Source organism: Mustela erminea, chromosome 10, assembly GCF_009829155.1.
Source record: "Mustela erminea isolate mMusErm1 chromosome 10, mMusErm1.Pri, whole genome shotgun sequence".
NCBI lineage: Eukaryota > Metazoa > Chordata > Mammalia > Carnivora > Mustelidae > Mustela > Mustela erminea.
The window spans coordinates 54957604-54982566 of NC_045623.1; the positions used below are offsets into that span (position 1 = coordinate 54957604).

At 35.1% G+C, this 24963-nt stretch overlaps 1 protein-coding gene across 2 annotated transcripts in view; it reads left to right on the forward strand.

Moving 5' to 3' along the window:
- Nucleotides 1–24963, forward strand: part of WDR78 (WD repeat domain 78) — an 82236-nt gene that overhangs the window by 6124 nt on the left and 51149 nt on the right. The window contains exons 2-6 of one of the 2 annotated variants that reach the window (XM_032302468.1): nucleotides 6533–6710; nucleotides 13876–14060; nucleotides 15375–15487; nucleotides 16855–17011; nucleotides 19731–19870. In XM_032302468.1, coding sequence (XP_032158359.1) covers nucleotides 6533–6710; nucleotides 13876–14060; nucleotides 15375–15487; nucleotides 16855–17011; nucleotides 19731–19870 — 773 coding nt within the window. The remainder of the gene's footprint in view (nucleotides 1–6532; nucleotides 6711–13875; nucleotides 14061–15374; nucleotides 15488–16854; nucleotides 17012–19730; nucleotides 19871–24963) is intronic. The other variant, XM_032302469.1, reaches the window with a different exon arrangement.

Below are 24963 nucleotides of genomic sequence, written 5' to 3' on the forward strand. Positions count from 1 at the left end.
GAAGAACTGGTTTATGAGTAAATGTGGTATTCATTATGCATCTATTCAATTTGGGATGTCCTATAGATATTTAGCTGGAGCCACCCAGTAGGCTGGTAAAAATCTGAGTATGAAGATTGCATGTTTTGAGTTAGAGATAATGATTTAGGGATTATTTATTCAACAAATATCATTAAGCAGCTACTGTGTGTTTAGTACTACTGTAGGCATTGGGGATACAGCCCAGAACAGCCCCAAATCCTTATCCTCATGGAACTTAAGTTCTAGTTAGGGAGAGGCAACTAATTCATAAGATATTTAAGTAAAAGATGCATTTGGTTATTTGTAAGTCCTAATGAGAAAAATAAAGCGAGGGCTTATGAAATATTGAGAGGAGTATTTGACATTTTAGATAAGGGAGCCAGAGAAGGCCACACTAAGAAGGTGGTTTTATGTAAAGACCTGAAGAAAGGATGCCAAACATGTACATTTATTGGGAAGAAGAGCATTTCAGGCAAAGGGAAGAGCAAAGGCAAACTATGATAGAGAAATACACCTGGCAATATCAAGGATTGCCAGTGTGACGAGAGCAAAATATACAAGGGAAAGAGTACTGAACATGAAGTCAAAGATCTAACAATGTGTGTAGAACTTTTTAGGTTGTAGTAAAGACTTAGGCTTTTCCTATGAATGAGATCATAAACAAATGGAGGATTTTAAGCAGAGTAGAGTGATATGATCTAACTTACGTTTTACAGGATCACTCTTGGCTGCCATGTGGGGCAGATTTTAAGGGGTTGGGGTTAAGCAAGAAGAGATAGAAGCCTGCTGCAACAATCCAAGAGAGATAGAATAGTTATTTGGACCAGCATGGTAGCAACAAGGTTGATAACAAAATGGTTGCATTCAGGATATATTTTGAAGTATTCTCACCCAAGCAACTGAAAGAATTGCATTACCTTTAACAACAATGGGGGAAGACTGCAAGAGGTCTTGTAAGTTTGCTGAACGAGGTAAGGGGGAAATTATCAGGAGCTCAGTTTTGGACATGCTAATTTGAGTCAGAAATGTCAAGTAGGTGGGTATGTGGGTCTAGGGTTCAGAGGAAGGATGTAGTTAGAGTCATATAGATGGTATTTAAATCATATAGATGGTATTTAAATCATGGACTCATTGGATGAATTCACCTAGGCTCTGAGTGTAGACAGATACAGGAAGAAGTCCCAAGGATGAACACTGCAGAAAAAGTAAGAGGAAAACCAGGTAAGGAAAGTGTCCTACAATCAAAGTTTAAAAAACAAGTCAAAGAAAAAAGGAGCACCTGGGTGAATTCTGCTGATAAATAAGATGAGAACATTGGTGATTAATATTGCAGCAATGACTGGTCCTTGGTAAGAATTCTTTTGGTGGAATGATAAGGGCTAAAACTTGACTGGATCAGATTCAAGGGAGTATATGCAAAGGGAAATTAAAAATGATAATTACAGTTCTTTCAAAGGAGTTGCTATAGTTAAAGGAAAGATGAATGGATGGTAGCTGGAGAGGTAGACTAAATCAAGAGAAATTCTTTATGATAGAAAAAACAATAACATGTTTACCTGCTAAAAGGAATAATGCAGTAGAGCAAGAAAAGCATGAAAGAATTACTAGAGCAATGTCCTTGAATAGGTAAAAAAGGAATTGAATCTAGTACATGAATAGAAGAATTGACCTAAGCTGGAATCATAAGTAATTTATCCAGAATAATGAAAGAGAAATAGAGGATGTAGGTATAGATATATCAGGTGTATAGTTGTGACAGTAGAAATATTTGAAATATTTGAAATAATTTGAAATATTTAAAAGTCACTTGATTAGCTCAGTTCAATCACTTAATCAGCTGAAAGTAAAGATGGGAGTAGATGTTGATATTCAAGAAGAAAGAAGTATGAAATAGTGACCTTAGAAGGTATAGTAAAAAGTGAGCCAAGAAAATACACTATGATTGCTGGCACATTAAAGACTTTAAGTTAGTGATCCATAATTTAAAATGAGCATCATGGTTGGATATTTTTTCTCCAGCTTCATTCATCTGTACAGGTTGAATTAAAATATAGCATATTCTTGGGGCGCCTGGGTGGCTCAGTGGGTTAAAGCTTCTGCCTTCGGCTCAGGTCATGATCCCAGGGTCCTGGGATCGAGCCCCGCATTGGGATTTCTGCTCAGCAGGGAGCCCGCTTCCCGCCCCCCTCTCTGCCTGCCTCTCTGCCTACTTGTGATCTCTGTCTGTCAAATAAATAAAATCTTTTTAAAAAAAATATAGCATATTCATAGAAAATTTGAAGAATGGTAGGGTCAACAGAACAGGAGATGACTGCCATTGAAAAAAATCATCTATTACTCATAGTTTCCAAGAGGAGAGGGCAGGCAATGCCACAGCAGGCTTCATGGGGAAGCACTGGGGTCAACCATCAGGCAGAAGGAAAGGGAGGAACTGTGGGCCTTTTTTGTGGTTTTGGTGGGAAAGTACAGGTCAGGCATGGCAAGCAGGCTTAAGATTGACTAGTTTGAGTAATTTCAGTGGGTGCTGGAACTTAGGAGCCATCCTTAATTGTCTGGTACCTGATTATAGGGTGATGAGGGAAGGTATATAGTGGGCCAGAGTGTGAGGGCCTGACAAGGGAGGCAGTGGAGATAGACTGGTTTGCATTGGGAAATTGTGCCCCTGGGAGGGGAAGGGGTAACAAGGGAGGCAGGAAACCAAGGCACAATGACTTGAGCATATCAATTTGTCCAGAACAAGACCTATTGGGCCTAAACTTGTGTGGCAAATGGTAAAGCACCAAGATTACAGAAGATAGAAATGTGGTTAATATACAGGTGTAGGCTCAAAGTAAGAAGATAACTGGAATTGATCAAAGTTTTGGTTTTGCCAGCAAGTACAGTGAATTTAAAAAAGGAAGAGGAGGCTGAGAGTGTAAGTAAGGATTATAATACAGGCATACCTCATTTTATTGCACTTTTCATAGTGGCACTTTATTTATACTGTGTTTTATACAAATTGAAGGTTTGTGGCAACCCTGTGTCCAGTTAGCCTATTGGCACCATTTTTCAAGCAGCATTTGCTCACTTCATGGCTATGTTACATTTTGGTATTTCTTGCAATATTTCAAACGTTTTTATTACTATATTTGTTATAGTGAACTGTGCTCAATGATTGTGGCTCACTGAAAGCTCAGATGATGATTAGCATTTTTTAGCAATAAATTATTTTTTAATTAAGGTATGTACATTGTGGTTTTAGATATAATGCTATTACACATTTAATAGAATACAGTATAGTGTAAACACAATTTTATATGCACCGGGAAACCAAAACATTTATTTAACTCACCTTATTGTGATATTTGCTTTATTGTGGTAGCCGAGAACTGAACTTGGAATATCTCCAAGGTATGCCTAATTAACTATTACATTTATTAACCTTATGTGCAGGAGAAAAGAAATTGCATGAGAGGGGTGGGTGAAGCAGTAAACATTATAGAATCAAGGGTTTGAAGGTGATAATGGAGTTGAAGGGAATTGAATATAGTTGTCTGAAATTGGGTATTGAGAGGGTATAGGGGCACCTGGGTGGCTCAATCAGTTAAGCATCCAACTCTTGATTTTGGCTGGGGTTATGATCTCAGGGTTTTAAGTTTGAGCCCTGCCTCAGCTCTGTGCTGATCATGGAGCCTGCTTAAGATTCTCCCTCTCCAGGCGCCTGAGTGGCTCAGTGGGTTAAGCCGCTGCCTTCGGTTCAGTTCATGATCCCAGGGTCCTGGGATCGAGTCCCGCATCGGGCTCTCTGCTCAGCAGGGAGCCTGCTTCCCCCTCTCTCTCTCTGCCTGCCTCTCTGCCTGCTTGTGATCTCTCTCTCTGTCAAATAAATAAATAAAAATATATATATATAAAAAATTCTCCCTCTCCACAGGAGCTTGCATGCGTTCTCTCTCTCTCTCTCTCTCTCTCTTATGTCTGTGAGAAAGGTTCAAGTTGCCAAGAAGCCATAGTATTAGAAAGATTACATTCATGGATATTGAAATACTCAGGAATTATGCCAGTAGTATTCAAGACAGAGAGAGGATATCGGTAATTAAGGATATAAAATCTAATAGGGAATGGGAGAAAGGAGGTGGTGGTGATTATGGTAGACTGCCGTAAAAAAGTGGAATATAAGTGGTCTTTGAAACCATGAGTTCTGTTACATTTACTCAGGGATAGTGTGTGCTGTGTGTGTGGAGAGAGAGAGAGAGAGAACAAACCAGTAACTGAGGTTTGAGCCTAAGTGTAATCTTCAAAAGAGGAAACTAATAAAGGAAAAATAGAATGGGAAGACTAGCTTTTCTAAGGATAGGAGGGCAAAAGGTCAAGGAGACAGAAAATACAAATTTAAGGTAATGGTAAGAGAGTGATTCAATTGATGAATTGTGGATTCTAGATTAATAGAGGTCCCAAAGAGGTTGAAGAATAAGAGATAGTGGTGTCACAGAAGAGGGAAGGGTCAACTGTCAGATGCTCCAAAGATAAATACTGAAAAGAGTCCCTCAGATTTGACAAGTTGAAGGACCAGGTGATTTTAAGGAAAGTAGTCTCTGTGCAGCAGAGGAGAGGGAGTACTAGACTGTTGTGAATTACGGAGCAAATAAGAGGGATAAGGAAGTAGTAGTATTGACTAAAGAGTTAGACTATGAAAGGAAGGGTAGATAAAGTAACACACAGAGGAAGACATAACTAAAGGAAGGATTTCTAAGTTGAGGGGATGACTGGAGCATAATTATATGCTCGAGGAAATAATATATAGCAGATAGAAAATTACTGATGGACAAAAGTCCCTAAGAAAGTAGTACTGGACAAGTTTCAGAGCAGAAGTAGAAAGATTAGCCTTAGTTAGCAATGGCAACTCTTTTACTGAAAGAAGAAAGAAAGATAAATTTATATGAGTTTGTAGGATTTTGATGTAGATTTTAGATGAGTTTATAGAAAAATGTAATGACAACAGAGAAGTAATTTAAGGAGTTTTTACCTGATTGATCTTATTTTCTTAGAGATGTTGAAGATAAAGTCATTTAGACATTGTAGGAAGGAGGAGAGGGTAAAATACTTTCAAGGAATATAAATTTGGAATGCCACATGAATGGAATTCATTTATTTAAAAAATGCTTTTTTAGTGACCACACTATACTGGGTACTGTTGTGGGTTCTAGGAATATAGCAATTAACAAGACAAATTTCTTTTTTTTTAGATTTTATTTATTTATTTGACAGATAGAGATCACAAGTAGGCAGAGAGGAAGACAGAGAGAGAGAGAGAGAGAGAGAGAGAGGAGGAAGCAGACTCCCTGCTGAGCAGAGACCGATGCGGGGCTCAATCCCAGGACCCTGGGATCATGACCTGAGCTGAAGGCAGAGGCTTAACCCACTGAGCCACCCAGGCACCCAACAAGACAAATTTCTTGTCCTGAAGATGTTTATATTCTAGTAAAGGAGTGATCAACAGGAAAAAGCATCCAGTTGTAATAAATGCTATGAAGAAAAATAAAATATGAAAAGTGGATAGATGGTTGTCATTTAAAAATATTTCATTCTTGTCTGATCTTTTATGATTTGAAAAGTAAAAGTATCATTTAAAATGTTTTCTTTGGGGGTCTGGGGTGCCTAGCTGGCTCAGTCAGTAGAGCACATGATTCTTAATCTCAGAGTCATGGTTAAGCCCCAAGTTAGGTGTAGAGCCTACTTAAAATAAAAATCAAAAATTAATTAAAAAAATAGAATATTTGCTTTGGAAACAGATTTACTTTTTATAATCTGAGGGAAGATCATCCTTTTTTAAATAGAAATTCATAATACAATCAGAGTACTAGAACTCTGATAAGGAATGATAAGGTAGGTTTTTGTGTTAAGGAATTTGTAGAGTATACAAAAGTAAAATCATTTTTTCCTCCAGTATGCAAACATTTTTATTTTATCTTCTCTTCTTTTTAAAAATTATTATGCAATTGTTTAGACAGGAGCACAATATTCTTTCCAGGTTTTATTACTAATGCTTCATTCTGCCTATGTAGCTATACTATACACTGACTTATGCTTACTATGTGCCAGGGACTTCCTAACCATAATGTACAAATTATTCCATTTAATCCTCATAATAATCCATGAATAAGGCATTATTTAATATCCCCATCTTACAAATAAGGAAACTAAGACCCAGAGAAATCCGTTTAGACTTTGGATTAGACTGCCTGACTTCAAATTTCAACTCTAGGAGGAATATTTCCCTCTTATGCCTCTGTGATTTTATATAAAATGATATTTATAGCAGCTTCTTAAGGGTTGTGAGAAAAAAGTGACATAATGCAGGTAAACATTCTAGAACTCTGCTTATACATGATGAACTCTCAAGTAGCTATTATTATTTCTTGTTTATATGTTCAGATTGTTTCCATGTTTCTAAATGAAAGTCTGTTTTTTTCTTGTTGGTAAGTTTTCCTTCAGTCATGGATCCTTTGTATTATGTTTTCTTTTCCTGATAAAGGAGCGTTGGCCCACAGCCAAAGAAATCTATTAGCTTTACTAACACAGTAAAAGGAGGGCAAACAAAAGGATATCTTGGTGCAAACCAAAGCAGAATGGCAATGTCAAAAACCTTGATGGTTCTACCTGAGATAAAAACAGAAAAAATGAATATACCTACTGTAAAGACACCCATACAGGTAATATTCTTTTTTTTTTTTTAAGATTTTATTTATTTATTTGACAGGCAGAGATCACAAGTAGGCAGAGAGACAGGCAGAGAGAGAGGAAGGGAAGCAGGCTCCCTGCAGAGCAGAGAGCCCGATGTGGGACTCGATCCCATGGCCCTGGGACCATGACCTGAACCGAAGGCGGAGGCTTTAACCCACTGAGCCACCCAGGTGCCCCAGGTAATATTCTTTAGAATTCTGAGTTTATTTGAAAATGGCACCATAGAGAACTTAACTGAAATGTTAAAGGTGGAAAATATACTGCTTTGAAATAACTAACTCACTTCTAATATTGATATATTGATTTTGTTAGTCTTCACCATCTAACATATCTTACAGCATAATATTTGCTGTTGGCTCCTATAATTCATTACTAATAATGAGAACATTGGAGTGGAGTGAGGAAAGTCTGCTCATGACCTTAAGAACTGGTAGTAATAATAGCTAACCTAGCTATAATATAGATAGTAAGGCTAATGTCCATTCTCCTTTGCAATATACTCTAGAAAATAAATTGTCACAAAATTAGTTATCTCATTAGAAAACTAAGAATTGAATTTTTAAAACCTTTACTCATAATATATATACAGACAAGTATGTAATATATAAATCTGAATGGGCTAGGCAATGATACTTCTAGATATGACACAAAAAAACACAGTCCATTAAAGATAAAATTGGTAAATCAGACTCCATCAAAATGAAAGCTGCTTCTGGTCTTTGAAAGACATTGCTAAAAGAATGAAAAAAGAAGCCATACAGTGGGAAAAATTATTTATAAAGCATATATCTGATAAAGTACTTGTATCCAAAATATATAAATAATTCTCAAAACAATACTAAAACAACCTAATTTTTAAAACAAGCAGAACATTTTTTAAAGATTTGTTTTTATTTACTAGAGAAAGAGTGAGGGAGAGAATGAGCACAAAGGGAGAAGCACACTCCCTGCTGAGGAGAGTCACCCCCTGCCCCCCGCCCCAACTCTAGTCTCAATCCCAGGACCCTGAGATCATGGCCTGAGCTGAAGGCAGACACTTAACAACTGAGCCACCCAGACACCCCATGAGCAAAACATTTGAACAAATACTTCAACAAAGTACATATATAGATAGCAAATGAGCACATGATCAGCATTAGTTATTAGGGAAATGCAAATTGAAACCGAGATACTGCTGAACACCTATTAGAATGACTAAAATTAGTAAGACTGATCATACCAAATGTGGACAAGTATGTGGAGGAATCAGAATTTTCATACACTGCTGGTAGGAATGGAAAATGAAAAACCATTTGGCATTTTATTCAGTGTTAAATATATATCTACTATACCATCCAGCCATTCCACTTCTAGGTATCTACTGAAGAGAAAATAAATTGGGGCTCCTAGGTGGTTCAGTCAATTAAGCGTCTGCCTTTGGCTCAGTTCATAATCCTAGGGTCCTGGGATTGAGTCCCGTGTCAGGCTCCCTGCTCAGTGGGGAGGGTGCTTTTCCCCCTGCCTCCTGCTCCCCCTTCTTGTACTTCCTCTCTCCATCTCTGGGAAATAAATAAAATCTTTTAAAAAAATAATAAAAGAGAAAAGAAAGTATATGTTTATATAAAAACTAGTAAACAAATGTTGATAGCATCTTTTTTTTTTTAAAGATTTATTTATTTATTTATTTGACAGACAGAAATCACAAGTAGATGGAGAGGCAGGCAGAGAGAGAGGAGGAAGCAGGCTCCCCGCTGAGCAGAGAGCCTGATGTGGGACTCGATCCCAGGACGCTGGGATCATGACCTGAGCCGAAGGCAGCGGCTTAACCCACTGAGCCACCCAGGCGCCCATGTTGATAGCATCTTTATTTATAATAGCCAAAAAATGAAAACAAGCTAATATAATTTTAATAAATGAATGTTATGTATTTGCAAACATATTACATATACCATTATCTTAGGCAGCTATAACAAAGTACTTTTGACTGGATGGTTTATAAACAAATTTACTTCTCAGAGTTCTAGGACTAGAAGCCCAGGATTAGAATGCCAACATGGTTGGGTTCTGGTGAGGACCCTTTTCCAGGTTGCAGACTGCTAAATTCTCAATGTATCCTGAATGTATTCCCAATGTATCACATGGTGGAAAGACATTTAGCTAACTCTCTGGCCTCTTCTCAGAAGGGTTCTCACTAATCCCATTCATGAGATCTCCACCTTCACAACCTAATTACTTTTCAAAAGTTCTACCGTCCAGTACCATCACATTGGAATTAGGGAGCCAACATGAATTTGGGGTGTACAAAACATCCAGTCCATAACAATCATACAGTGTATGCATTTTATGTATTATGTGTATGTTATGCGTACATACAACACAAATATATGGTATTACAATATGTAGAAGGGATAGTGAGAGCATCATGACCAATTGCAGATAATGCATGCAAGTTTGCTCCAATATTTAAACATCAATAGTATTTGCCATATTAATAAACTGGGAGGGAAGAATCTATGGGATCATAAGAACAGATAAAGAAAAAGCATTTGAAAAAATTTAATATCCATTCATTATTAAAAAAAAAAAATTTTAACCATTTAGCTAATCTGAGAAAGGATTTTCTCTGGCATTCTGAAAAAACTAAAACTAACGTCAAACTCAGTGATGAAAGACCAAAAGCCTTTCCCCTCAGATCAGAAACAACACAAGGATGCCCACTTTTGCTACTTCTCAGCATAGTAGTGGGTGTCCTAGCCAGAGCAATTAGTGAAGAAGAAGAAATAAAAATTGTCCAAAATAGGAAGGAAAACATAAATCTCAGTTTACAGACGACATGATCTTATATGTAGAAAACTCCCAAAGATGCCACATTTAAAAACAAAAACAAAAACTGATAACTAGTAAGTTCAGCAAAGTTGTAATATAGAAAGTTAACACACAAAAATCAGTTGTGGTTCTATACCTAGCAATAAACAATCCAAAAAGAAAATTAAGAAAAAAGATTTCCATTTACAATAGTATCAAAAAGAATAAAATACTTAAGAATAAACTTAACTAAGGAAGTGAAAGACTTATACACTGATAACTACAAATATTGCCGAGAGAAATGAAAGAAAACAATAATAAATGGGAAAACATCCCTTGTTTATACATTAGAATATTTCTTTTAAAAGATTTCAGTTATTTATTTGACAGAGAGAGAGATCACAAGTAGGCAGAGAGGCAGGCAGAGAGAGAGGGGGAAGCTGAGCAGAGAGCCCAATGCGGGGCTTGATCCCAGGATCCTGAGATCATGACCTGAGCTGAAGGTAGCAGCTTAATGCACTGAGCCACCCAGGCATCCCTACATTAGAATATTTCTTCAGATACTAATAGTACACAAAACAAGATACAGATTCAATGCAATCCATATCAAAATCCCAATAACATTTTTTTTTAAAGATTTTATTTATTTATTTGACAGAGAGAAATCACCAGCAGATGGAGAGGCAGGCAGAGAGAGAGGCAGGCAGAGAGAGAGGAAGGGAAGCAGGCTCCCTGCTGAGCAGAGAGCCCGATGCGGGACTCGATCCCAGGACCCTGAGATCATGACCTGAGCCGAAGGCAGCAGCTTAACCCACTGAGCCACCCAGGCGCCCCCCAATAACATTTTTTGTGGAAATAAAATCTGTCCTAAAATTCATATGGAATATTAAGAGACCCCAAATAGTCGAAACAGTCTTGGAAAAGAATCACAAAGTGGAAGGTCTCACACATCCTGATTTCAAAACTTACTATGAAGCTGTACTAATTGATACAGTGCACTACTAGCATAAAGACAGATATATGGATCAATCGAATAGGATAGAGGGCCCAGAAATAACCCCTTACACACAAGTTCAAATGATTTTTAACAAAGATGTTAATTCTATGCAATGGGGAAAGGACAGCCTTTTCAACAAAGGTGTTGGAAAAACTGGATATCTACATGCAAAAGAATTTTGTAGGATGCTTATATAAAAAAATAACTCCAAATGTATCACGTTCTTACAGCTAGAACTATAAAACTCTTGGAAAAGGGGTGCCTGATTGGCTCAGTTGGTTTTGGCTCAAGTCACGATCTCAGGGTCCAGAGGTAGAGCACCAAGTCTGGCTCCATGCTTAGCTCAGACTATTTATCCCTCTCCCTCCCCTCTGCCCCCCCCTTTTTAATTGTGTTATGTTAGTCACCGTTACAGTACATCATTAGTTTTTGATGTAGTGTTCCATGATTTATTGTTTGCATATAACATCCAGTGCTCCATACAATCCCTGCCCTCCTTAATACCCATCACCAGGCTCACCCATCCCCCCACCCTCCTCCCTTCTAAATCCCTCAGTTTATTTCCCAGCATAGAACTAAAGAGACCATAATTAAAGAAGTAAAAAGATGTATGATAACTGTCACACCCAATTCAGAAAACATCAATAAAGAGGCTCAACATCACTGATCATCAGGGAAATGCAAATCAAGCTACAATGAGATACTACCTCACCCTGTCAGAATGGCTAAAATCAACAATATAAGGAACAACTATTGTTGGCAAGTATGTGGAGAAAGGGGAACCCTCTTGTGCTGTTAGAAATGCAAACTGGTGCAACAACTCTGGAAAACAATATGGACCTTCCTCAAAAGGTTAAAAATAGACCTACTCTATAATCCAGTAATTGCACTACTAGGTATTTACCCAAAGAATAGAAAAATACCAATTAGAAGAGATACATGCATCCCAGCGTTTATAGCAGCATTACCTACAATAGCTAAATTATGGAGACAGCCCAAGTGTCCATTGACTGAAGAATGGATAAAGAAGATGTGGTGTATATATGTATACAATGGAGTATTACTCAGCCATAAGAATAGTGAGATCTAGCCATTTGCAACAGCATGGATAGAGCTACAGAGTATTATGCTAAGTGAAATAAGTCAGTCAGTGAAAGACAAATACCATATGATTACACTCATATGTGGAATTTAAGAAACAAAATAAATGAATAAATGAGGGGGAAGAAAAGAGAGAGACCACCCAAGAAACAGACTCTGAACTATAGAGAACAAACTGATGGTTACCAGGGAGAGATCAGTGGGGTGATAGGTTAAATAGGTAACGGGGATTAAGTAGTGTACTGGTAAATGAGCACCAGGTATTACTTCGAAGTGCTGAATCACTATACTGTACACCTGAAGCTAATGTTACAATGTATGTTAACTAACTAGAATTTAAATAAAAACTTGAAAAAAAATACTACATTGTATATTTGAAAGTTCCTGAGAAAATTGATTTTAAAAGTTCTCATCATGGGTCGCCTGGGTAGCACAGTTGCTTGGGCTTCCGACTCTTGGTTTTGGCTCAGATCTTGGTCTCAAGGTCCTGGGATCAGGCGCACATCAGGCTCCCCACTCAGTAGAGAGTCTGCTTAGGATTCTTTTCTCCCTTTGCCCCTGCCCGAATGCTCTCTGTCTCTAAAACAAATGAATAAAATCTTAAAAAAAAAAAAATTCTCATTGTAACAAAAAATAATTTTGTTTAACTATGTGAGGTGATGGATTTTAATTTATTTTGGTTAAAGATTTGTTATTTATTTTAGAGAGAGAGCAAGTGAGTGGGAGAGGGGCAAAGAGAGAAACTCCCCAAGTAGACTCCCAGCTGGGCATGGAGCCCCATATGGGGCTCAGTCTCATAACCCATGAGATCATGACATGAGCCAAAACCAAGAGTTGGATGTTTAACTGACTGAGCCACCCAGGTGCCCCTGAGGTGATGGATTTTATATAAACTTACTATTGTAATCATTTTGTAATATATACATATGTCAAATCATTATGTTGTACACCTAAAATGGATACAATCTTATGTGTCAGTTATATCTCAATTAAAATTAAAATGCAGTTTCTGGGTTGCTCCAAAAAAAATTATAAAAAAGAACCAAATGGAAATTCTGGAATTGAAAAGCACAGTAATCAAAACTTTAAACATTCACTGGAGAAGCTAAATAATAGATTTTAATTGACAGAAGGAAGAATTAGCCAATTTGAGAATAGATCTATAGAGATTACACACGCCAAAAACATTGGAAAAAAAGAATGAAGAAAATGAATAGAGGCTCAGAAAGGGTGATACCAACCAAAAGCAACAGAATACAGATTCTTCTCAAATACACATAGAACATTTTCCAGGATAGCGCGTATGTTAGGCCACAAAATGTGTCTTAATTAATTGAAGAGAATTGAAACCATATCAAGCATCTTTTCCAGCCACAAGGTTAGGGAACTAGACATTAATAACACAAAGAAAACTGGAAAGCTCAAAAATAATGTGGCGATTAAACAATATGCTTCTGAGTAACTAATTGGTCAAAGAAGAAATCAAAAGAGAAAAAAATACCTTGAGACAGAATTATATGGTTTCTCTTATTTGTGGAGCATAAGGAATAACACAGAGGATATGGGGAGATGGAGAGGAGAAGGGAGTTGGAGGAAATTGGAGGGGGAGATGAATCATGAGAGACTGTGGACTCTGAAAAACAATCTGAGGGTTTTGGAGGGGAGGGGGTGGGGGTTGGGAGAGCCTGGCGGTGGGTATTATGGAAGGAATGTATTTCATGGAGCACAGGGTGTGGTGCATAAACAATGAATTCTGAAACACTGAAAAGAAATTTAAAAAATAAATTTTAAAAAAAGAAAAGAAATATATCAAAATTTGTGGGATGCAGCAAAAACAATTCTAAAGGGGAAGTTCTTAGAGATAAATACCTACCTCAAGAAACAAAGAGTCTCAGACAACTTAATTTTGTACCTCAAAGGACTAGAAAAAGAATAAATGAAGCCCAAAGTTAGTGGAAGGAAAGAAATAACAGAATAGAACGGAAACAAATGAAATAGGGACAGAAAAGATAATAGGGAAGACCAGTAAAACTAAAAGCTGGTTCTTGGAAAAGATAAACAAAATTGACAAATCTTTAACTATATTCACCAGAAAAAAAGAAGAGGGATTCAAATAAAATTAGGTTAAAATAAATAAAATCAGAAACAAAAGAAATGTTACAACTAATATAATTTTCTAGGGCTCATTATTCAGAAACATTCCCCCCCCCTTTTTTTTAACTTATTTCATTTTAAATAACCACTTTCCATAGGTAATTAATGCACTTGGAGTTGATGTTACTCCCCGACCTCTTTACCAACAAGACCCACATATGGGAACAGCAAAGCCAAATAAACTATTTACATCACAAGAAGGATCATATGGATCAGAATATATATCCTCCTATAGCCTGTATCAGAATACAATAAATCCTAGTATGTTAGGGCAGTTTACAAGGTAGAGTATACTATTTTATTGTTCTTTTTTATATCATATCTACTGTCTTTTTATTTCAGTTGCATATATGTAACTTAGAAGTTAGTTGTCTTCAGACTCCCAACTCCACTCTACATTAGTGTGCCATCTTGGTGTTCCCCTCATGTTTTACTTAGATGTAGAGCTTTGCATGACTTAAGAGTTCCCTGATACACCAAAACCTTTGTGAGCAATATATGTAGATTTTACTCAAGATTTCCTGAGGAACCAAAAGGTGGGGCTAGCATCACATACCCACAGACATACTTCTTCAATTTCTTCTCTGTTGCAATTGATGGGAAGAAGTAGCTTTCCTTTTCTGTGGCCCCCAACTCCATTCTTCCCTGCAAATCCCTCTTCTCCTAGGGTTTGATTTCTCTTCTGTTTCATAATTTTTTTTTAATGAAATGTTATGCATGTATTGTGTAGACACATTACTGAAATTTTTTGAATGCTTACAGTGAAGAAGTTCAGAGTCTTTGCAATAATAAAACATGATGTCCTAAAATAATCTAAAGATTATGGGGAAATATTTGAATGTGTAATTTTCAATCTGACAAGTTAAAAGTTCCAGATGTTAACTAAGCACAAAATTTAAGAGAAAATATGCTGTTTGAGAGTCTGCCTCCATATTTGCACAAAGTAGTCATAGGAGTGCTCCACAAAACAAATAATATTTCTGTAAACTGAACCTATCCTTTTGGAGGACAGTTGGACTTATAAATAGAAAAGGATCATGAAGTAATATTAAGTTCATTGTTCAAGGAAATTATCTTTGTATTCTTTAGTTTGTTGATTTCCCAACCAGTATATAGATTTTCTTTTAATTAAATCTTGAGAGGACCTTTATAAAATTGAAAAAAATCACATTTAATATGGGATTTGAATGATGAGCAGAAAATTGGTGAAAAATGGAAGGAGGTTCCAGGCTGAGACTCTAAAATAGGAGAGCACCACAAGATTGAGAAAAAGTGGGGCAGGGGAAGAGTGATAATGAAGATGGAGAGACTGGATAGGTAGACTATATTTTAGCTTTTTATTCTAAATATATTGGGAATCCATCGAAGGACTTTAGACATAGGTTTGACATGTTTTCTCTCTAAAATATATTTATAATGACCTTTTACTTAAGGAGCACTACAAACCAACTCTGTTTCAATAAGTAGTCTCTTTTTATCAGTGTTTCTTATATGATTATATTATATTTGATTTCTCACTATGATAATGTTTTTATTTATATATTTAATTACCCATAAGAACACCTAAATAAATGAGTAATGTTTTTCATTATTAAAGGTCAGTTTTAGGAAGTAGCACAGTTTCTAAATCAAGTGTATCTACTACTGACTCAATAGCAGAAGACCTTGAAGAACCATCCTACAGACGGGAAAAACTGACTAGTTTTACAGGTAATGAAAATAATGTCATTTATTTCAGTAACAGCCCATTATTTCCTTAGCAAATATGCTTATGATTTGTCAGGTACTTGAGATAAAAGAACTATGATAATGATTCCCAAAGGCTGGACTGAGGAGTAGCTACATGAGAATTACCAAGGTAGCATTCAAGTTCCCAGGGTGACTCTCTGGCACCACCCAGCCTTAGGAGTGCTTTTAACTCAGGAGGCAAGTCGTTCTGATACATTGTGATCAGTGTCCTAATAGGACATATGCCAATGTAATGGGAGCGCTTTGAACGTGAAGATTAACATCTTGAAGGTGGGGAAAGAAAAAGAATTCATAGAGAACATTATAGACTTTTGAATTGGGTTTTTAAAGGTGATTGGTAATTTGTCAGGAGAACAAATCGGAGTGGCTCCTTTCAGGCAGAGCATAAAACATGAGATAAACGGTTATGAAAACAAAGATATAAGAATGACAAAATGATGGCTGATCCAAAGTGCTGGAAGAAATAGGTACCTACCTAAGGAACATTTGCCTCGGAGTGCAGTAAGGGTGTCTCTTCCTCTGAGATGATAATGAAGGGTTGATGAAAGTATTCATAAGGTTGGGAAAGTGCTTGAAAGAGTCTTTGGTGTTAAGATATGTAATAACAATGCTCTGACAACAAGTAAGAGAATACCCAACTACGTTAGCTTAAACTATCACCTATTTTTCTCACATTAAAAGAACTTGAAAGGTCAATACTTTTGAATTTTGATTTTGTGTCTTGACTGTCAGACTCTTGATTGGCCGCTCTGCTAATTCTCTTTCCTTAAAACTTTTCTTTTCACTTCTTGCTTCTTGCTTTTTGCTCCGTGGTCTCAAAATATCTGCCCCAGCTGTGGGTATTATATCCACATTAGAGGCAGAAAGAGGGAGAAAGGCAGTAGCTTCAGTCATGTCACCCTTATTTATCAGGAAAGTAAAAGTTTCCCCAGGAGCCGCCTTCTTTCCTATATATTTCCAGTGTTCTCTCATTGGTCAGAGCTCTGTCACATGGTCACCTCTAGCTTCAAGAGAGGCTAAGAAAGCTAAACACTTGATTTTCTTCATGGAAAGAGCAAGGGGAGGAAGAAAGCCTTAGCAATGAAAACTTGGGCAATCCGCAGTGTCTGCAGCAGCAGGGAAGATCATCCTCTCAGAGGGAGACGGGAGGATATGATTATTATCACAATCTCTCCCAGCGTCAGAGGGATTGAATACATCCCACAACATGGTCTGTTCTTTGACCACATAAAGCCACCTCCAATGCATGATCCATCATGATACTTTGGTAAAATGAAAATTAAAAATAGCAATTAGTAAATGATTTTTTATTAAGTCATGTATTTTAGATTTACGAGTTGTGAGGGCAACACCTGAAAAAATTGTAACAAAAGAAGACCTACAGAAGACTATAGAGATAATACTCACAGAGACAGAAACACTGAGGTTTTTTAACCTACCAACAGTCATGGTTTCTGTGGAATCTGAAGAAGCTGCGAAGGTCACGTACGTATGGCTCAATTGTCTATTTGTTTCTGTAATTTAAATGCTAAGTCAGAGGTTCTTATCCTTGTTTCTGTTTTGGGGGATTCCTGGATAAATAGTGGTGGCATATGTGCTTGGTGAAATTATATATAAAGTTATTTATTTGCCCTATGAAGTGATATGTAAAGTATTTATGTTGTATGTACTTCTTTTCTGGAGGAAGAACCCATAGCTTTACCTTATTCTTCAAAAAGTAGGTAAACTACTAAATCAAATAATAAAAGAAATAAAAGAAGCTTCCAAGTCTCAATATATATTTTAATGATTTTTTCTTTTATGCTTGTATAAATTATGTCCAGTTTAAAAAGAAAGGACTGACATTTTTTTTTTTTTTGTAATGGGAAAATAACTGAATTTACTGTATTAGAGCAGATTTTCCATTTCTCCTTATTAATTAATTTAAATAGGTCTTTAGTTTTTGCCTTGTGTATTTTGAAATTTTGTTGTTAAATACATACACATGAAGGATTGTTATGCATTTTTTGGAAAATTGACTTTTTTATCATTATGTAATGCCCCTCTTTTCTCTGGTGATTTGCCTTGCTCTGACGTCTGCTCTGTCTGAAATTAATTTAGCTACTAAAAATAGATTATTGTTATTCAGATTATTTAGATTCAAATATACTTTGAATATGATTAATAGTACTAAAAATCCATCATTAAAATATTTTTGGGGCATTATTCTTATCCAAATATAAAATGACCTAGAATTTTTTTGGACTTCAAAATATAGTACAAGTAGATCCTGAATAATATTCTTTGAAACTCCTAAGACATAAGGGTAAGCTCTTAACACCAAAAAAAGGAAAATAAAGAATAGCAAATGGATAAATAAGTTATCTGAAATCAGAGAGGGAGAGATACTAGAAGCAAATGTTAAAATTAGCACATGGATCTAGACTCTATTAAAATCTTTGGTTCCTGGAAAATTGAGATAAGTGAAAGAGATATTTTTGTATTAATGAACGACCCTTAAAAGGATTTCAGTTATCTCAAGCAATCCTAGGTCTCATAGCTACTATCTTAAGCAAACATGAATTTTCTCTGGAGGAAATCATATCCCATTTAGACTTTTAAGATTCCCTCATCTTGAGTTTGGTAAAAATACACTAAACCAATAAAGAAGCCATTATGAATGAGAATTAAAGCAATAACAAACCCTAGATTTACATCATGAGATCTGTGGATAATGAGATTTTAATAGGGCTATATTATGAGATACAGAATATAGAATATGTGTGAAATATTTAAATAAAAGATAAAGTTACACCATACTAACATTAAGAAACTATCAAAATGATGACTCATATTTGTAAAAACATCTAAAAATAACTGTAAAATAAGGTATACTTATATAATTGTTGAGATTAAAAAGTAAATGTTAAATTTAAACAAGGCATAATTGAACAGATATTTAATAAATTGAAATATAGATCTGGATAAATTATACAAAATAAACCTTGGAGAGAAAAATGTGATATAAAGTATGAAAGAGAAGATAAAGACATCAACAATAGAATAAAGGTCTAACATGCATCTGGTTAGTTTCAAAAAGTCAAAATAGGAAGAATGGAGGAGAGGAACTATTCAAAAGAGTGGGTAAGGACTTTCCCAAGCTCTTAAAAGACACCATGTCACAGAAACAGGAATAAATTAAAAAAAAAAAATCCACAAAAATGAAGTGGATTCAACGCATTGTACTGATAGTCTAAGATATCAAATATTAAAAGATTTTTAAAACAGAAGAAAAAAAGAAAGAAAAAGCATATCATCCACAGAGAAACAATTAAACCAACAGCATTATTGGGGCAAAGAAGTTCACTTCATAATGACAGGAAGGTAAAAATAATTTCAATCTTAAATATGCCTAATAAAATAACCTCAACATATATGAAAAGCACAAATTAAAAACTTGGTAAGTATCCTACTAAAGTAGGAGATTTAAACATGCCTCTCTTAATTACTTTATGTCAACCAGATAAAAAATTCACATAGATATTGAAAATTTGGTCCAGAAACATAATTTAATGATCATAACTCTTCATTCAACAATTAGAGACCATACACTCTTTTCAAGCACCCATGGAATATTTATAAAAATCATCCATGCAGAAGGCCATGAATCAAGGTTTCAAAAATTTCAAAGAAATAGTACCATACAAACTAAATTCTCTGGCCACAAATGGAATTAAGTTGAAAATTAATAACATAAACCTCAATAAAAACACAGATACATATTCACATACACATTTGGAAGTTACAAAGCACATTTTCTAAATTCCTCATGAATCAAAGAAGAAATCATAATAGAAATTTAAGAAATACTCAGAATTAAGTAATTATGAAAAGAAAACCTACAGGATGACACAAAAGTGGTAGCTTAAGGGAAATGTGTAGCTTTCAGTGTTCACAACAAAGTTCTTAAAACCTATCTGGAGATAGTGCTAGCATATTGTTGGTGGGCACTGACAGTAGTAGGGATGCTGGGAGGTACAGTAAATGGGATCCTTTGGAGGTGATTTAGTGCAGTCTTTCCTTAAAGGGTTTTTTAAACTCTCACTTAATGTTTGGTGCAATCCACATTAAAGAAGGTAATTTTAAAGAGAAAGCATAACATAAAGAAGAAAGATCTGTGGTAATAACTTTTATTAATGAGTTAAATATACTTTGTTTTTTATAGTCGGAGAAACAGGACATATGAGACCCTTTGTAGAAATAGATTAGGCAATGACTTATATGTTGAAAGGATGATGCAGACTATTAATGGAGCTCCAAAGAATAAAGAGGTTCAATGTGACAAAATCGTAAAGGAAGACAAAGGTAACTTATATTTTATTTTGCTTGATAAATGACCGTATTTTAATGAACTTTCTTTGAGTCTGTCAATTAAGAAATTAATGTTGAAACATACAAAGCAAAAATAGAAATACTTTGGCCAAATCACAAAAATAGCTGGGTACTGTAATCTACAGCTTTTAGAATTTGACAAATAATGAGTAATAAATACAAATATAAAAGATTTAGATGACATAATTATCAATTTTGATTTTTAGAGAAACTCTGTTATAGAATTTTACATTCTTCAAGTGTTTATGAAATGTTTGGAGAAACTGCCTGCTTACCATTACAGAGTATCAACCATAACTAATAACATTTAAAATGTCAGGTGCTATTCTAGGCCTTTCACTTATATTAACTGATTTAATTCTCACCACAACCCTATGAGATAGGTACTATTGTTACTTTCCATTTTGGAGGAGGAAAGAAGCAAAGAGAAGTTAGCTAACTTGCTGAAGTCACTCAGCTATCACAGTACACAGTAATACCCTTGACAGTCTGGTTCTAGAGCCTGTGTCCTTTATTACACTTACTGTCTTTCAATGTTTATAAATTAACAACCTTGCATAGCCAACAACCTGTGAAGCAGGGCCAAAAGTAATTAAAAGAAAGTTTTTAATTTTTAATGGTCTTTGTTGTTCAGCAAAAGTATAAGCTAGTTCTTCTGAAAGATTAAAATAGACAAACTTCTAAGCAAGTACTGAATTTTAAAAAAAGCAACTTATAATTAGTAGGAAAGCTTTTGGAATCTGTACTCACTCTTGCCATATTCCCCTTACAAATGTGGTAGTGGTCTTAAAAGACAGCAGTCTGCTGTCTCAGTTTGAGACCCTGGACTCTGGTTCCAGAAGGAGCAGAGTAAACTTTATTCTTAACGGAGTTGATTCCTCTGTTTCAACCTGTCTGGGAGCTACCTGAAGGACTGACACAGAGCACTTGTCTTATTATTATTATTATATTTTTAAATTCAGTACTCTCTCAGATGGTAAAGCAGCTGTGCATACTGCATTCTTCATCTTCACAAATACTGAAAGGCAAATGAACAGCTCGGCTCTCTTAGAGGCAAGAGAATACAATGGAGTCAAACAAGAAACACACTAAAACCCTGAGAGAAAAAGCTAGGGAGGGAGTTTCTTTAGGAAATTAAGATACTGAAAAAGGCTTGCATATACAGGGAAATTTAGAGTCCTGTGCATGCCTAGGGCAGGATGCATGCTCAGAAAAGACTTGAAAAAAGATCCTAATCTTTCACCTCTGGCTGATCTCTAGGCTCAGTACAAACAGGAAATGAAGGCTAAGGCATAGTTGTAAACAATCTGGCTAAGCATTAAAGGAACACCTTAACACAGACTCAATCTACAAAGACTGGGAGTTTTTTTCCCCTTTGTTGTTTTGTTTTGTTTTGTTTCTCTTTTTCTTTTCTCTTTGCTCTCCTTTTTTTTCTGATGGGGATAGAAATTCAGATGTTCAAGGAAATCTCTGTCAGGACACCTGCTGACCAAAAGCCAAAAAGCAAACACTTCTAAGATGATACATAACAAAGAATACAGTCTTTATAAAAATAGCTTAGAAACACCACTAAGCAAACAAACAACTAGGACTCACAGAAAACTACAAAAACAAAACCCAAAGACCAAGAAGAATCTGATTTCCAGAGTTGCCACATTATTATATTCAAACTGTTCAGTTCTCAAAAAAAAAAAAAAAATTACAAAGGATAGAAAGAAATAAGAAAGCATAGCCTGTTTAAATAAGAAATCAACAGAAACTCCCTGTGGAAATACAGACATTGCATTTATTAAAAAAAAAAACCTTTTTATTAATTGTATTATATATTCTGATAAGGCTAAAGGAAACTGTGGACAAAAAGCTAAAGCAAACCAGAATGATGTACAAACAAATAAAGAATAGGAATAAAAAGAAACCAGCAAATTCTAGAGATTAAAAGTATAATAACTGAAATGGAAAAACTCACTAGAGTTATGAAGAGCAGATTTGAGCAGGCAGAAGAAAAAAATCAGCAATTCTTAAAAGACAGGTCAATAAAAATAATAGTCTGAGAAGAAAAAAGAGAGAAGAATAAGAAAAATGAACACAGCTCAAAGGACCTATGGAGCCCTCCAACCATACCAACATAAACATAAAGGGAATTTCAGAATGGTAGAAGAAAAAAAAGATAAAGGGAAACAAAAAACATTTGAGGAAATAATGGACAAAAAACTTCCAAAATTCGATAAAAGTCATGAATCTGCATGTCTGAGATTCTCAACAAACTCCAAAAATGATAAACAAAGAGATCTTATAATTAAGTGTTAAAAGGGAATTTGAAAGCAGCAAAAAAAAAAAAAAAAGGGACTTATTACATATAAGGAATCCTCAGTAGGATTACACCCAATTTCTCAGCAGAAACCATGGAGTCCAGAGATCATTGGGATGATCTCTTAAAGAGATGAAAGAGAAAAGTGTCAACCAAGAATTCTATATCCTTCAAATAATTCTAATGATGGAGAAATTACATAAAATAATTAAGATTAAATATATTCCCATGAAGGAGAAATTGAGATTTCCCCAGATAACAAAAGCTAAGGCAATTCAGCATAAATAGAGTAGCTTTATGAGAAATACTAAAGGGAGTCCTTAAGGCAGAAATGAAAGGACACCAGATAGTAACTTGAAGACATGAAGAAACAAAGGAAACTGGTAAATGTAGCTACATAGATAAATACAAAAGCAGTATTATAATTTTGGTTTGTCTCTCCTCTATTTTTTGCAATATAATTTAAAATAAATATATAAAGCAATAATTATAAATCTATAGTAATAGGCACACAGTGTATAAAGATATAATTTGTGCCATCAACATAAAGTGAGTGTGATAGAGCTGTATAGGAGTTCCTGTATACTACTGAAGTAAGGTAGTAGTAATTCACAATAGATTGTTAAATTTTTAAGAAATTGATTGTAATCTCTAAAGTAATCACCAAGAAAAAAAGTTAAAAATTTCAAAAAAGAAAATTAGGAATCAAAGCAGAACACTATTAAAAAAATCAAGTAAACACAAAAGACAGTAATGGAAGAATTGAGGACCAAAGACATAAGACATGAAGAAGATAAAAATGACAGAAGTCCTTCCTGAACAATAATTACTTTGAATAAATAGATAAACTCTCCAATGAAAAAGCAGATTTATACATGATTTATATATTTACATAAAATATATTTATATATTATATTTATATTGCAATTATATAATAATTATAAATATAATATAATTAATAATTGTAATACAAATATAATTTAAATAAAATATAATAAATAAATAGAATAAATAAAATCTTAAATATATATACTTAAATACATATATTTAAGATTTTATTTATTTATTTGACAGACAAAGATCACACCTAGGCAGAGAGGTAGGCGACGGGGGTAGGGGAAGTAGTTTACCTGCTGAGCAGAGAGCCTGATGTGGGGCTCGATCTCAGCACCCTGAGGTCATGACCTGAGCCACAGGTAGAGGTTTAACCCACTGAGCCACCCAGGTGCCCCAAGAACATTACATATTGATAAAAGATTCAATCCATAAAGAAGATATAACAATTATAAATATATGTATTTAACAAAAGAGCCTCCAAATATATGAAGCAAAAATTGACAGGATTGAAGGAAGAAATAGACAGTTCTACAATAAGAGTTGAGACTTCAGTACCCCACTGTCAATAATGGGTTGAAAAACCAGAGAGATTATCAATTTAAAAGAAGAGGACCTGAATAATAACATAACCTAGACGTAACATACATGCACAGAACACACCATCCCCAAATGACAGAATACACATTTTTTTCTCAAGTTCACATGGAAAACTCTCCAAAATACACCATTATGTTAGGCCACAAAACAACAGGTAATAAAATTTTAAAAATTGAAATCTTTTCTGCCACAATGTAATGATACTCATAATGTGTAACAAAAGGAAAACTGGAAAATTTAAAAATATTTGGATATTAAACAACACACTCTTAAACAACCAGGGGATCAAAGATGAAAGCACAAGGGAAACTAGAAAATATTTTGAGACAAATGAGAATGAAAATACAACACAGCATACTTCTAAGATGTAGTGGAAGTAGTATTTACAGAGAAATTTATAACTGTAGATATATTTTAAAAGATCTCCACTTGAAACTAATGTAGCATTATGTATCGATTCTACTTCAATAAAAAAGTAATTAAACAATTAGTAACTTTACCCCTTAAGCAATGAAATAAAGAAGATAAAACTACAAAAGCCAGCATAAGGAAGGAAATAATAAAAATTAGAGTGGAGATAAGCAAAATGAGGAAAAAAATCAGTGAAACTAAAAGTTGGTACTTTGAAACGATCAACACAACTGCCAAAATTTTTGTTAGACTGACTAAGAAAGAATAGAAGATTCAAATTACTAAATGGGAAATGGAAGTGGAGACAAAACTACTGACATTACAGAAATACAATCATTTATTAAAAAATGAACATTCATGTGTCAATAAATTAGATAACTAAATGAAATGAACACATTCCTAGAAACTCACAACTTGTGAAAACTGACTCAAAAAGAAATACAATATCTGGACAGAGGTATAATAAGTAAAGGTACTGGATTAATAATCAAAACTTCCTAACAAAGGAAATCCCAGGACCGCCTGGGTGGCTCAGTCAGTTAAGCAGCTGACTGACTCTGGCTCATATCATGATCTCAGAGTCCTGGGACTGAGCCCTGCATCAGGCTCCTTGCACGAATGGGTGTCTGCTGTCCCTCTCTCTTTGCCCTTACCCCCACTTGTGCTCTCTCTTTGTGTCTCTTTCACTCTCTCAAATAAATAAATAAAATCTTAAAAAATAAAAGAAAAGAAAATTCCAGGACCAAATGGTGTCTCTAGTGAATTCTACCAGTCATTTAAAGGAGAAGCAACACCAATCCTTCAAAAAATAAGTTTCCAAAAAATGGAAGAGCACACTTACAAATCATAGGGCCAGCATTACTCTGATACCAAAGCCAGACAAAGACATCATAAGAAAAGAAAACTAATACCA